The sequence below is a fragment of the Drosophila ficusphila genome, unplaced genomic scaffold, assembly GCF_018152265.1.
Source record: "Drosophila ficusphila isolate 14025-0441.05 unplaced genomic scaffold, ASM1815226v1 contig_286, whole genome shotgun sequence".
NCBI lineage: Eukaryota > Metazoa > Arthropoda > Insecta > Diptera > Drosophilidae > Drosophila > Drosophila ficusphila.
Genome location: NW_025064189.1, coordinates 3,813,872 through 3,827,764, shown reverse-complemented (window position 1 = coordinate 3,827,764; position 13,893 = coordinate 3,813,872). Strand labels below are relative to the sequence as shown.

The 13,893-nt window shown below is 40.4% G+C and overlaps 6 protein-coding genes across 7 annotated transcripts; 2 read left to right on the top strand and 4 right to left on the bottom strand.

The window, feature by feature from the left end:
- Positions 1–256: 256 nt before the first annotated feature.
- On the bottom strand, positions 257–2,741 carry LOC108089571 (gamma-glutamyl hydrolase A). 2 transcript variants are annotated; one of them, XM_017187925.1, is made up of 5 exons: positions 2,327–2,741; positions 1,987–2,264; positions 1,732–1,782; positions 1,441–1,670; positions 257–1,375 (listed from the first exon to the last, which is right to left on the bottom strand). In XM_017187925.1, exons 2-5 carry the CDS (start codon positions 2,193–2,195, stop codon positions 738–740), a joined length of 1,128 nt encoding a protein of 375 aa, XP_017043414.1. In that variant the 5' UTR covers positions 2,196–2,264; positions 2,327–2,741; the 3' UTR covers positions 257–737. The 2 variants fall into 2 exon arrangements, with proteins under 2 accessions (XP_017043414.1, XP_017043413.1); XM_017187924.1 differs by having other exon boundaries at positions 1,987–2,741.
- A 116-nt stretch (positions 2,742–2,857) lies between these two features.
- On the bottom strand, positions 2,858–3,901 carry LOC108089573 (iron-sulfur cluster co-chaperone protein HscB). The gene is made up of 3 exons (XM_017187930.1): positions 3,602–3,901; positions 3,437–3,549; positions 2,858–3,381 (listed from the first exon to the last, which is right to left on the bottom strand). The coding sequence occupies exons 1-3, from the start codon at positions 3,824–3,826 to the stop codon at positions 2,994–2,996; spliced, it is 726 nt and encodes a 241-aa protein (XP_017043419.1). The 5' UTR covers positions 3,827–3,901; the 3' UTR covers positions 2,858–2,993.
- Positions 3,902–4,156: 255 nt separating this feature from the next.
- Positions 4,157–4,812, bottom strand: LOC108089580 (mediator of RNA polymerase II transcription subunit 10). The gene is made up of 2 exons (XM_017187935.2): positions 4,572–4,812; positions 4,157–4,508 (listed from the first exon to the last, which is right to left on the bottom strand). The coding sequence occupies exons 1-2, from the start codon at positions 4,691–4,693 to the stop codon at positions 4,229–4,231; spliced, it is 402 nt and encodes a 133-aa protein (XP_017043424.1). The 5' UTR covers positions 4,694–4,812; the 3' UTR covers positions 4,157–4,228.
- Positions 4,813–4,871: 59 nt separating this feature from the next.
- LOC108089578 (programmed cell death protein 5) lies at positions 4,872–5,844 on the top strand. Its single transcript, XM_017187934.2, has 3 exons — positions 4,872–5,053; positions 5,324–5,444; positions 5,505–5,844. The coding sequence occupies exons 1-3, from the start codon at positions 4,991–4,993 to the stop codon at positions 5,726–5,728; spliced, it is 408 nt and encodes a 135-aa protein (XP_017043423.1). The 5' UTR covers positions 4,872–4,990; the 3' UTR covers positions 5,729–5,844.
- On the bottom strand, positions 5,778–7,822 carry LOC108089577 (protein disulfide-isomerase TMX3). Its single transcript, XM_017187933.2, has 4 exons — positions 7,621–7,822; positions 7,311–7,549; positions 6,613–7,236; positions 5,778–6,556 (listed from the first exon to the last, which is right to left on the bottom strand). Exons 1-4 carry the CDS (start codon positions 7,658–7,660, stop codon positions 6,167–6,169), a joined length of 1,293 nt encoding a protein of 430 aa, XP_017043422.1. The 5' UTR covers positions 7,661–7,822; the 3' UTR covers positions 5,778–6,166.
- A 304-nt stretch (positions 7,823–8,126) lies between these two features.
- On the top strand, positions 8,127–10,757 carry LOC108089613 (U3 small nucleolar RNA-associated protein 4 homolog). The gene is made up of 3 exons (XM_017187975.1): positions 8,127–8,356; positions 8,428–10,261; positions 10,540–10,757. The coding sequence occupies exons 1-3, from the start codon at positions 8,220–8,222 to the stop codon at positions 10,657–10,659; spliced, it is 2,091 nt and encodes a 696-aa protein (XP_017043464.1). The 5' UTR covers positions 8,127–8,219; the 3' UTR covers positions 10,660–10,757.
- Positions 10,758–13,893: the final 3,136 nt, after the last annotated feature.

The following is a 13,893-nucleotide window of genomic DNA, read 5'->3' as shown; positions in this document are numbered from 1 at the left end:
GCATCCGCAACTGGCAGTCTTTCTATGCGAAAGAAAGGGGAAAAATCAACATTTTTATCAAGGTAGGTGGCCTACTTTTCGGGATGTTGCGATTAAAAATCATTCATTGTACATATCTGGTAAAAGTAAATTTACAAAGCACTACCAAGATTTCAGAGCAGAGTAACTATGGGTAAAATATTTACCGCATATTTGTTTAAAATACTTACATAGATGTGAAAGAAAAACAAAGCACTTATATAAAACTCATTTGATGTTTTATTTTATTATAATTTTATTATCAGAACAAAATCTTTATGACTGTTTATTAATATCGCTTATCCTAAGGCAAGAAGTCAAAACTTATACTTAAGCAAGTTTTCGTAAAAGAGGTAGCAAATTTTATCAACAATTTTTAAGTCTTTTTCGTACACTACATGACAAATTCTCAAAAGGGAAAGTTTTTTATCATTACTTTCCCAAAAATGACACAAAGGCTTATGTAGATAAAGGCACTTATCAAATAATTCCCTACTGCAATAATTCCTTATGTGCAATATATTTACCAGAAGTGTCACCCATGGCGACATAGACAATCTCGTTTAATGCTTTGCGTAAATACATAATTAAAGCTGGTTGTTTGAACAACAATTATAATGCCATGTTCGAAAAACTTTAAAACTTAATTCTGTACGTACATTTAAAATCTCACTTCAAAATATTAAATACAATGCCTACTTAAACGGTAAATCAATTGACTAAAACAGCATATTAATTGACACAATCAAAAAGGAAGGGATTAAAAAGCTAAAGATCGGATTAATGGTTGAGCTGCCATCTCCAGGTACAATAATTGGAATATAACCGCCACTGTTGCCTCCCTCACCATCTCCGTCATCACCACCTTCATCTGGAATATCTGGGATTTCCATTTCGTCATTGGTAAACAAATATTGCTGGATGTAAGAGGAGCCCAAAATCGAAGTATACTCGGGCTTGTAGTTGTAGATTAGTGTCCTTGCTTGCTCTGTGGCATTGGTGAAGCTTTGATTGCTTTTCCTAGCCTCGTTCACAAAGAAATCGGCAAAGAATTGCCCACTCAACACAGCAGCTTCGGTGTGAGGAATGCTTGTTTTAGTGAACTCGTACAATGGCTTCTCCGGATGAAACTGTACTCCATAGAAGGGGTACTTTATGTGCTCCATGGTCGAAATAAACTCGTTGCCATCCCAATCATGATTCAAGGAGATCACTCGCCAAGTCTCGTTCAGAAGATCTCTTTCGAAGTCCTTTTCCGTATAGCAATACTGATGCCAGTGATAAGTCACATTTTCCTTGATCATAGCAGCCACCACATCATCACTAATGGAGGCAAACAGTCTGCTCTTGTTGAAGTCTTCAAGGATAAAATCATTTAGTACTTTGATTTCAGGTACTTAAGGTTATATTTTCTTTAAATACCTTCTTTAAATTCCATTGGCAGTGCGATTCCCTTTCCTTGGCAGCTAATCCGATGTTCAGTGCCATTGGCCAGCTTGTAAACCATCAGTTCCATGCCGAGACAAGTGCCCCAAACCGGCATGAAGATTCCTTGATCGTTTTGTTCAATAGCCAGCTGGATGAGGTGCTCGCCGGCATCGGCATACCCATTGGTTTGGTTGAACCATGTGGCTCCACCAGGCAGCAAAACACTGTCAAAACATCAATAAATTTTTCATTTGGAATATTACTTGAAGAAATATTTATACTTACCCATTTATCTTGTGCATGAGATCTTCGTAGTAGCTGCGATTCCGTCCGATCCTGTCAAGGGATCATGAAAATTATTTATTAATTGATTTCAAGCAATCTAATCGACACTATACAATTTTAGACACCAATTTCTATTTTCTCTTTTATAAATTTATTGCTTTAAATACACGTGTCTGAATACTTAACGTCACCCCCTCAGTCTTATCATCGTTTTTTAACAATCTCCCGACAGACATATACGTTTTTCCTACTTACCAGATCGGCACAACACGGGCACCAGCTCCTTCCAGATACTTCACATACGAGGCGGCTATATAGCTGGTCTTGTTATCGAAATGACGCGAAATCAATCCATCAGTGTAAACCTCCTGGGTGAGAACCCCAATAATGGGTGAAGAGATGGCCGCAGCAGAAGTCAGCAGAAAGCCAACGAAGATCAGCAGGCTTTTTGACAGTTTTTCCATGATTCTATGCCTTTAGTTCTTATCCACAGTTTTAGTGGAATTACTTAAAATATTGGCAATTAGAGCTCCCTTTAAAAATATGTCCTTAGTTCTCTTAAATGGTTTTAGGAACTCTAAGGTTTTACGAATACCTTATTTACAGTTATTGATTATTTCAGACCTATTTCTGTTGAGGTAGGCTAATTCAAAGAAGTGAGTTTTTTTTTGTACAAGGGTTTCCTGAGTATGGCTGCAGGTATTCAAGATATTTCCGGCGTCCAGAAGAATTTCCCGAATAGAAAACTTGGATATTCCACAAGTGAACCCGACCACTGCCACCGGTTAATAAGAACTGTCCGCTGCAGCGGCGAGCGATTCAAATTTATACAACATGCGCCGATTTTCCGCCGTTGCTTCGGTTTTTGCGCTGTGTGAGTGGGCATGAGTTGACTATTTGGTAATGTATTTGCTTCTAGGTTCTTCACTGGGTCTCCCCCTTGGCGACTTAAGTCCAACAGATAGTGCCGCGATTAATTGATTGCTACGTATATTTGCAAGTTATGACCGTTACACAGGGTGTTCTATGAAAAAGGGGAAACACCACTAGGTCTTCCATTAACAGCTGGATAAAAACCTGTTTTATTCGACCACTTAATGATTATTAACTTATTACCTCGACCATAGCCGTTGGTTCGCGATTTTTATTCACATTATAAAACAAACGAAATTGGTGTTTTTGTTTACTTAACAGCTGATAGCAACAGGTGAATGTGTGTGTGTGTGTGCGATCAAAGCCGATTGTCTGATCGATTAAAGCTTTCAGCTGCCCAACAAACTTTGCTGCTTCTGTTTGATACTCTTCTGAATACTCAGAAGGTACTTCATCTCCACTAGAGTTCCTTTGACTCCTTGAAGATCTTTGGCTTCGAAGAGGGTGTTTAATTTTTGTGACATTGCCTCTAGTTCTTTGATTAGTTGACTATTCAGGTTTTCTAAAGTTTGGTTATCATCCGCATCCTCGACCTCCTCATTCCGTTCCATCATGGCCATTAGAAATTCCTTGTTTAAAGCACTGTTATCCTGGGGCATCTGTTCTCCTTCAAGTTGAAGCAGGTACTGACCACGTTCTATGGGAGTGGAAAGGGTCTTATAAGCCTTGTTGATCAGGGAACTCCAATCCGCAGAGTTACTTTGCTCGCGGGAGGTTCTGCAAATTCAAATATCTTAAAAACAGTTAAATTAATTTTTTATAACTACATTACTTGTTACTATATTTGTCTGGGTGCACAATGGTTTGCAACTGACGAAAACTTTTCGTTAATTTCTGGGACTCCAAAGAAAACTGGGTGGGAAAGCTCAACAATTTGAAGTAATTCTACAAAAATATAGCGTTAAGTAGTTGAAATAAAATCAAGATGTATACTCACTATTTCTGCATTTACATCCTGCAAGTGTCCACAGTCTGAGCATATCATATTTTGCCTTAATTCCGATTTATTTTGGCAATTCCAACAAGCCGGTGAAGCTTGTGCTGCAAATTGGCGCACTTCAGGCAATCGAAATCGGTCAAAGTTTACAATACCATTTCTAGAAAGTGGTGTGTAATTGTTTGCCCTTACAGCACTCTTAAGGGCATTAATCACTCCCCGCATTATTTTGCACAAATTTTAACTACTGGCATCCAATCGAAAGATTTTGAAATTACACAAGCTGACAATAACAAAGAACAGCTGTTAAACAGCTTGTGTGGCAACGCTTCTTGAATAGGGTTGTATAGTAACTATATTATTATAGCTTTAGAATTTTCTTTTAATAAACATTATTTTAAATTTAAAGAAACTATAAAATAAAAATAGCAAAACAGTTCGACACAGAAAAAGAAGCAAAACAAAAATGCAACCATTATATGTATTGCGAATATGAGTGTAAATAATAATATCTTTGGCCTAAAAACTTTTGCCTTTTCTTATTAAAACACGAAATTTTTGTAAATATGTATAAATTTATTCCAACATGTGGCTTACAAACTAGATTTCAGGTGTCATATCCTTGGCTTACATGGAGTCCTTGCGATAAGCGCGATAGCTGTTCATCTCGTTGGGAAAGGTTTTGAACAATTCCAGCAGCAGATTTGACTTGAACTTCTTTAGGCTCTCGATCTTGCCCTTGACCTCCTCGTTTTTGGCCAGTGCCTTCTCCACACAATCCTTGGTGTACAGCTGCGGATTCTTGTCCTGATCAATGTAGTCGAAAAACACTTCGAAAGGAACATAGACATCCTGCACCTGGGAACGCAGCTTATCAATCTCCTGCAGGCCGGTTACCAAGCTGTTGCTATAGGTAGATAAGGTTTATATTAACTTAGTTTCAATGTTAGCATATATCATTTATTTTTACATCTTCTGGTTGAGTACGTTCTGCCCCTGTGGCTGAAAATCGCTGACGATGATACGGATCTGCCTAACGTTTTCGATGAACATCTCCAGTTGGGTCTCCAGGTTTTCCAGTGGAGCAGACATTTTGAAAGAATTTTAATCACTTCTTTTTCCTGGCTGATGTTGTTATTGTTTGCTTTCCTGCGGAGATTTTATATTTTTCTTAGCAGTTTCTTCTTCTTCTAGATAGCTCCCTGCGACTAGGGCTGCTAGAACGCGTTTGTGAGTTTTGGGACTTATCGATAGATTCCGTATAGAAAGGTCACACTGATTTACTGCACACCTTCTGGCTGAAAAGTGCGTGATTTAATATTTCGAGTTGCAAGAACACAAAGATTTCTTAATTTACTGCCATATACTACCTACAATTAAAACCACAGCATGTCTGATGGAGATTTGGATGCCTTACGTGCCCAGCGCATGGCCCAAATGCAGTCGCAATTTGTAAGTGAAATATTTAAGTGGGCTCCAAACCGGCTAGATTCCTCTAGAGATTTCCAAAAATAGAAATAACTTGGAGCACCTTTTTATGCATAAACATACAAAAACCAATGAACCCGACCATAAAACTACACAAACTAGGATTATGTATCCTTTATTTGTTTAAGCCCTTTTAACGGCTTTAAACACTATGAGTCATCCTTGTGTGTTTGGGACACCTGTTTCTGTGAAACCACATCCTTTAATGACCTTTCGCCTGTTTCTTTATTTTAGGGCGGCGGCGGTGGCAATGATGCGGAAAAACAAAAAGCCCAGCAGGAGCAGATGCGCGCACAGGAAGAGATGAAGCATTCGATATTATCTCAAGTTCTGGATCAGCAGGCCAGAGCACGACGTAAGTGCATTGAACCTTTTCTTATAGTAAAACCCTTACATCACTTTAAATGCCTTACAGTGAACACCCTCAAAGTAAGCAAGCCTGAGAAGGCGCAAATGTTCGAGAACATGGTCATCCGTATGGCTCAAATGGGTCAGGTGCGCGGAAAACTCGACGACGCCCAATTTGTGAGCATCCTTGAAAGCGTCAATGCTCAGATGCCACAGAGCAAGTCCTCCGTAAAGTATGATCGGCGTCGAGCGGCCATTGACAGCGATGATGACGAGGATTACGGCTGCTGATCCGGCCAAAGTTTCCCGCCCAAGTCCTTATTTAAGTTTTCTCCCGCTCTTTGCATCCGCTAAATCATGTTTATTACTTTTACTAACTTAAAACGAAAAAAAAAGAACCAAACTCACGATTGTGAATTGATTCCTTTGTGTCAAATGGCGATTCCTAAAGCGGATTGGAAGTTCTCGCTTAGCGGAGATGAGATACCTTGACATAGGACTAGATTTGGCTTACATATATATGCGGTAGAAAAGTTGATCTATGGGATACGACTTCTTGTGGGGCTTTCCTAATTTGTATTCCTTTTGGTTTGTTTTCTTTTTTCTGGTGATCTTGTACGGAACTCAATCTTTTGATCAATCAAAATTTGTTTTGAAATCACCGTAATTACCTTTTTATAGTAATTTCTCCAAGTAACTATCTTCCTCTTCTTTCTGTAATTGATCCTCTTACTCCTTCTTTTCGTGGTCTTCATCGGAATCCTCTTCGGTGACCAAACAATCGCCACAGAAAATGGAATACATAATGAGCGAAAGGAATCCCAGCGGTAGGCCAAAAATAACAGTGGTCAGCACGGGATTTCCCAGCCACATATCCTTTAAGGCTCTTCGCACCTCAAACAGTGCCCGATTTAAACGCACGAAATACGTATCGCCTCCATAGGCAACCGCACTTTCGTTGCTGATGGATTCCAGAAAAAGATGGAGAGCTTGTGGGGTCATTTGCATAGGATCATCTTCGGGTATAAAGTGGTGTTGAGTACTCGAATTTATCGCAATTAAATGCGGCGTAGGCAGTTGGTCTAGAATAATGGAATGTGCTATAGATGGCTCACCGATCTGAAAGGAAGAATTGTTGATAAGTACTCAGTAAACTATACAATTATATCTCCTACCCATCCGAACTGGAACTTCTCATGATATCGCGCCCTGTGTTTCCTAATAACGCCTTCAACCATGTCACGGAATTCCAACTCATGAGTGGCTATCTGATTGAGCTTATCCTCCTGCACCACAGCCAAAACCAAGTATTTGTTTGTCCTCAACAGCTGATGAATATTGAATCGGGTGACCTTCGGGAAGAGAGTGAACCTCTCTACGTTCACCCACTGGAAAACTGTCTCATTGACTTCATTGGGGTCCATTTCGTGGGCCAGATGTCCATGGGGATAGAAGTGATGCTGTTCCTCCTTGTAGACTATAACCGCTGGCAGTTTCTCAAAGTCAAAGTGCTGGGCAGCGATATCCTCGCTGGTGGCATAGAAGAATCCATGCTCCTGATATCCTTCTGCCGCTGCATAGTACGTATCCCACACCACGCCTTCCTGCTGACCCACGAAAATAAAGAAGATCGTGTGGGATCCCTTGAGCATGTCCACACTCTCCGTTCGCGTGACTAGCTGAACAGGAGGACCAGACATCCTCAATGCATAGTCGACCAACTCGTCGCGTCCACGATCGCCATTGTAGGTAAACTCCATGTTGCCCTTAATGAACATGATAGTGGGGTAGCCTCGAACCTATAAGATTTGGTATATGTATTTATTTTGAATACATGATGTTTTTCATTTGGTCAAAGACATATTACTCCTACCTTAAACTCCTTGGCAGCGGCGGGATACTTGGTGCAATCCAGGCGACCCACCCGCACATTAGTGGCATGCAGTGCCTGAGCCACCAGAGCGAATATGGGCTCCGTTTTCTTACAGTAGCCGCACCACGGTGCATAAAACATGACTAGCCACTGGCCCTCGTGTCGAACATCAATGAACCTGTCACTGAGCTCGAGTACCCTCGAGGAAATGGCCGTCGAACCCAAGGTCACAAGGAGAGCTGTTAATTATGCACATCATTAACTATTTGCTTTTGTGTTTATTCTGTTTTTTTTCTGTTTATTTATTTACCACTTAGGAGGCCGAAGGTCCACAGAGATTTTGGCGACATCTTTGCAGAGCTGTATTTTGTACTTCTAAGTGTGATTTTCTCAATCCTCTTAGTGCTATATCATAATTTATGATTTTTATTGGTTTTAAAACTTAATTTAATTAGCTGATTGGTTTAATTTTCAGCTGAAAATTATTTTCTTTTGGGAAGCAGCAACAACAAGAAAAACATCTGAGAAAACCACCCCCGCCGATTTTAGAGTGACCGATATCAGATGGACCAATAATACTTAGTGCAAAAGATTCTTAGCCCACTTAATAATATGTTACAGCCCATTACAGATATCACAAATAGTTCAATGCAATAAATTTTGGCGGTTCTTTGTATATTATATTATTGAAAATATATATTTTTGTGTGAAACATTTTGGAACTCTTGTGCAGCACCATAAGGGTTAAGCTAGTATATTTTCTACCAAATGGCAACTCCCGCGGTTTGTTTACCTCATGTTGCAGACTATCTGGCACCTCTTCGCCACACACGTGCAGCTCCGGAGGAATTTTGTTTCGTTTTCAATTCTTATTTTTACACGATTTAATAATTGTTACAATAAAGTGCAATGACCAATAATGCGAAGAAGGAACCCCAGGGAGGGGGCAAGCAGCAGTTGCACAATGTTCGCTTCTACACGATAAAACCGCGTGGTATTGTTAGTCTGGCCTACAGTAAAGCGAGCAAGTGCCTCGCTTTAAGTCGGTAAAATATAAAAATCTTTATGAATAACCATTAATAGCTTTCCAAATTTCTAATCAGTACATTTCTTTTAGCGAATCCCCTGTCATTGAGTTGTGGAATCTGGAGCACACTCCCTATTTGGATAGCGTTATCCATCTGCCTCCCGATTCTCCAGCGGAATCTTTGGCTTGGGCGGGAAGTCGTCTGTTTTCCGTAAACCTTACCGGTGTCCTCACAGAGTGGGATGTGATTAACCTTAAACCACGTTATGAACACTCACCCACTGGAAATGCCCTCTGGAGTTTGGATGTAAACCCTGCAGAAACGGAAATTGCTGTGGGTTCCGAGGAGGGTCATATCAACATCCTGAGCATCGAGAATGACGAAATTACCTACAAGACCCTTTTTAACAAACAAAAAGGTCGTGTTCTCTGCATAAAGTTTGATAAGACAGGAACAAAACTGGTGACCGGCACCGAAGGATGTGTTCGCATCTGGAATGCCCTCAAGGGAACCATTCTCCACACAATGACTCTATCGGATAAGGACGTAATCGTTTGGTCCCTGCAGGTCCTATCGGATAACACAATTATTGCTGGCGATTCAGCAGGATTCATTACCGTTTGGAATGCAGAAAATGCCACGCAGATCGATTGCACGCGAGTTTTGGACAAAAATGTGTTTGCTTTGGCAGTAAATGAGAAGGAGGATCGATTGGTTTGCAGTGGAATGCAGCCTCCTCTCATTCGGATTTTTAGTAAAACCAAGATAAAGCGTGAGGAGTCGACCAGCGAACGTTGGATCAAGTTTTTGCAACGCGATGCACACAAACACTATGTTAAATCACTGGTGGTGATAGATGGACAGATTTTTTCTGGAGGATTGGATGGCATATTGACTATAACCTCCAGCGAAAGGATGCAGGCTCATCTGTCGCAGCATGCACCCTTCCTTAAGGGATCTGTAGCTTCATTGGCTATTAGTGAAAAACTTTTGCTTCTACGATATCCCAACAGTCTACATCTTTGGCGCTTGGGTTCTGTGTTTCCTCAGGACGAGGAAAAGAAGAAGCCTTGGGAACAGCCACTTGGACACTCGGAAGAACTCCTTTTGGAACAACCTCCCCAGAAACTCCTTCAGATGAATGTCAAAGATAAAAACTTTATACAGGCTGCAGCAATTTCACCCGATGCAAACTGGATTTGTTACTCTACCTTGAAGGAGCTCCGTCTTAATCGTTTGAAGAGAGATCCCTTGAAAGTAGATCGTCTGGCGGACAATCTGCCCGAGGAACTTAAGCCGGCCAGCCACATAATCTTTACAAAGCAAGGACGCCTTGCGTTGCTGCATCCCCAAAGCAATGTCCTAAGTTGGTTTAGTTTGAAAGAGGATCGGGTTATCTTTCAAGCTGACACTGATCTAAGTGATCATTGCAAGGGTACCATTAACCATCTAGTGGTTTCTTTAGACGGTGATTACATCGTGGCTGGAACAGCTAACAAGTTAATATCGGTTTGGAAACTGCACGGCAAAAAGTACAAGCATCTGCTGAATTTACCAAGACATCGAGCAGGAACCACCGCCCTATCCTTGCACGAGGATCATCCACGCGTGGTGGTTGCCTATGCCAATGGTCAGATAGTGGAGTACGACCTGGTCAACCGGAACTTTACCTGTGAAACTGATGAGTACCTGATACCGGACACCAGGCACCACTGCATTAGTGGAATCAGCTTGGATCCGAGGAACCCAAACATTTTTATAGTTCACACCGAAACCAATTTATATGTGCTGGAGCGAAATCAGCATCTAGAGTCGAGGGAGCATGTGATCAATAGCAAGTCAAAGAAGTTGTCGAATGGACATCGATCCTTGGTTGATATCAATCCAAAGGGTTTGAGCCTTAAGACCCAGTTGCCACGACAGGTAAGATAAAGAAATCCTACTCTAAGGTTTTTTCTAGAGATTTTTAAAAATGTTTAAGATCTTTGCTGCAATTTATAATATTTTAGATTGCAAATTAACAGTAAAGCAAATACTTATTGTAATCAATAAATGTCCATGCAGCTTAAAAGTATATAGTTAGCAGACTAAACTACGGCAATATGCACAAAAGTCTTTACCCATTTTGAAAGCTGCACTAAATCCCAAATTTCGCCCATTATTTGCGAACATTTTCTCACCTCTATTTTCTCTCTTTGCAGCACCTGGTACACGTGTCTCGCCTGAGCTCTAACGAACTTGTCAACGTCAGCATTTCGACAAACAATCTGTTGGCTCCGCTGCCGCGGCCGTACCAGCGGAAGAAGTTTGGTGCCTCGTAAACGGAGCGCAGCAGGATAAAGTGACGTGGAGTAAGGGGTCTCCACTTTGGGTTTACCCAGTAGTTTCCACTTAGTTACCAAATAAAATCAAAAGAAGAAAACAATGGTGGAATGGATTTTTGTTGAAGGCTTGCACGGCTCGCACTCTGCATTCGCACGAAAATTTGTCAAATGTATTGCCAAAAATTTGTCTCCGCCGTCTCGTCGAGCGACGACGTCGACGACGACGACAATGTCTCCTGTGCCCATTCCCCTGATTTTTTTCATTGGGGGGCTACGTGGATTGTGCAACATTTCGTTTCGTTTTGTGTCGCCGGCATTTACTGTAATTGTTGTTGCTGTTATTTTTTGGTTTTACACTGTCTAGCCAATGTCTAGACAAGTGCATACCACACAGACAGTCGAAAACACACGCACACGCAGCCGTTGGGCGAGGGGTTTCGGGCTTTTCGGGGCGTCCTGGGCGGGGACGTCGATGCACAATTCAACTTTTAGCTCAAAAACTCATTGGCCGGCTGGGTCGGCAGTCGCCCCACCATTGTGGCTGGATTGCTGCATGGGTGGGTGTGCTCTGATTCTCGGCAAAAAAAAAAAGTCCGAGTATCCCGCAGCCATATTCCAATGCCAGGAGAGGCTTCTGCTCCGGCTGGGTCATGACCACTTTGGGATCAGAAAGGTGATTAAAACTTTGCAATTGCAGTGCAGAGTAGAGTCTCGCATCTGATGGAATGTTGCAGTGTCGAAATTTAAACGAATGAAAAGTATTAAACAGGAACTTAGTTAAAAATCGCTTGATGGTAGTTAAAAATGATTAAACTTATTACTGAATTAATTATTTCTCAAAATTTCTTTAATGACAAATTCGTATGCTTTTTTGCTTACAAATATTATAGAATTAATTGTATATACAGTGTATATTATACACATACTTTTTATTTAAACATATACTCGTTTTTATTTTATACGACACTACATTTTTATATAAAAAATATAAATTATGAATTAGGGCATTTAAAACTCGGTTAATTTCTGGTTCATGTTTTCCATCTTGCTATGTGCATTGCAACGTGCAATTTTTTCAGCTTGTTTTTTTCCTCTTGGCATAACATTTTTTGACCAGGATGGAAAAGCCCTTTCCGTAACATTTCCCGATTCTGACCATAACCGAGCGACCGGTTGACTGCGGTTGTGGGGGCGTGTCATTTTCATGGGGCGACAGTTTTCGCATAGCAAAGCGAGTGGCGAACAGACATGAATAATGAGTGAATCGAGTGAAATATTCAAACTAAGCATACAAACTATAAATGCGCACATAACGCATACGCAACGTATGCCAATTTGGCAGAAAAACCCCAAACCCCAAAGCTCCACCCTTGGGCGCTTTTGTCGGCATTAAAACTCACTTAGCCGTTGAAAGGCGGTGAACGAAAAAGAAGAAAGGAGTTTTGGGGGAAAAAGTTATGCAAACTACGCAATGCTATGAAACTACGGAGAAAAGTCGGGCTGCAGTCGCAGGAAGAAGTCTTGAGAGTCTGCCAAAGAAGTCTAGACAGGCAATGGGGGAAACTTTGGCGGTGGCGAAAAAAAGTTTTTCCACATCGGGGGTAAACTACATAGAAGGTGTAGTGGCGTACAAGAGGTTAAGGAACAATGCCTCAAATTGACATTTAATTGGTTTGCAAATTAGCCAAGAAGCGGAGCAACAAACGAAGCAAGCAATGTTCGCATGGGAATTTGCACCTCAATTGCAATGTTCACTCCCGCAAACTCAGGGATGCAAAGCGATGTTACGCGACAAAGCTAAAATAATCCGATTTCCACACTTTAAAATATTGTTTAAGAGAAAACATTTATCGGAAAATAGTTTCAGTTTAAAAGAAACACTTTGTAAAATATACAAACATTTGTTTCATAATATAATAGTTGAAAGAAAAAAAGAATTGAAATTTACTAGACATTAGTTTATGCTTAGTTCGGAAAAATTGATATTCTTTCGATCAGGATTTCTGATAAGTATTCAAAAATCTTGTTAAAAATCAATTTGAATGCATTTTTTTAAATCCCTATTGAAATGATCACATCACTTGCCAACAATCCAATTGATAAAGGATATAATAAAAAAAGAATCAGTTGATTAGATCACCGATTATTTTTCCTTTTGGGCTTTATTCCAACTGATTTATTAATTTTTTGTAAATTGTTTTACCCTTTTAATTCCGGTTGTACCCCTGTAATTTTAGCATGAAACACCAACCGATTCGAGGTGCTAATAAACAAGGACTTTTGCGGGCTAAATTACAGCCGCTAATGAATGAAACAGGATAAAGCTTAATTTGCATTTAATAATATTAACGCGTGGGAGTTTCCAAGGGGTGCTAATTGGGGAACGGGTGGCCAAGGGGGTAAATGCTCGCATCAGCATAAATCGCATGCGGTTGTCATGGCGCTGGAGGGAGGGCAACCAACTCAAGTCTAGACAGGGATCCATGGGATGCAACAGCAACCGACCGACCAGAGGACAATGTAAGGACAAACGTGTCCTGTCTGTCTGGCAGTCGTCGGGGCTTTTAAACGGGGCAGGGAACACAAGGGGTAACTGCGCTCTTGTCTGAGGCATCGTAACTTTTGGCTCAACACAAAACTTGATTGAATTTTATGCTCGCCAACTACAATGAACGAGAGGCAATGGAGGAAAGCCAGCACTTAATTGGTCTGAAAAGAAAACTCTTTGGGAAGCCGCAACAAAAACACTGTATTAATGAAAGTGCAGCTGTGCAGGTGATGACCACCACGCTGAAAGGTCAACTGGGAGTTGGCGAACTCAAGTGGCAGCTGGTTCATAAAAATCCCTTTTATGACCAAATTTGGAGTATCAAACGTTTTTATTTCATTTTTTCTCGTCTATTTTTGGGAAGGATTTTCATTTATTGACACCCAACACACTTGACAAAAATCATTTTTAGAGGTGATAAAATCTAAAAGGTTTAAAAATGGGTACTTGGATTTAATATGTTGTATTTCTATTTCTACCATTTAATCAAAAAATTAAAGTTTTTTTAATCAAACGTAATCAACAGATTAAATTCTTTTCACTAAAAAAAAATGGTATATCTTAAAAAAAAATCCTAAATGTTTTACAAATTTAAATTCTTGTGCTTCAACATCATGCACAATAAAAAATATTATTATTGTATTTCATTGCCTTGTCAATTTTGGGAATATATTTTTAGTGCA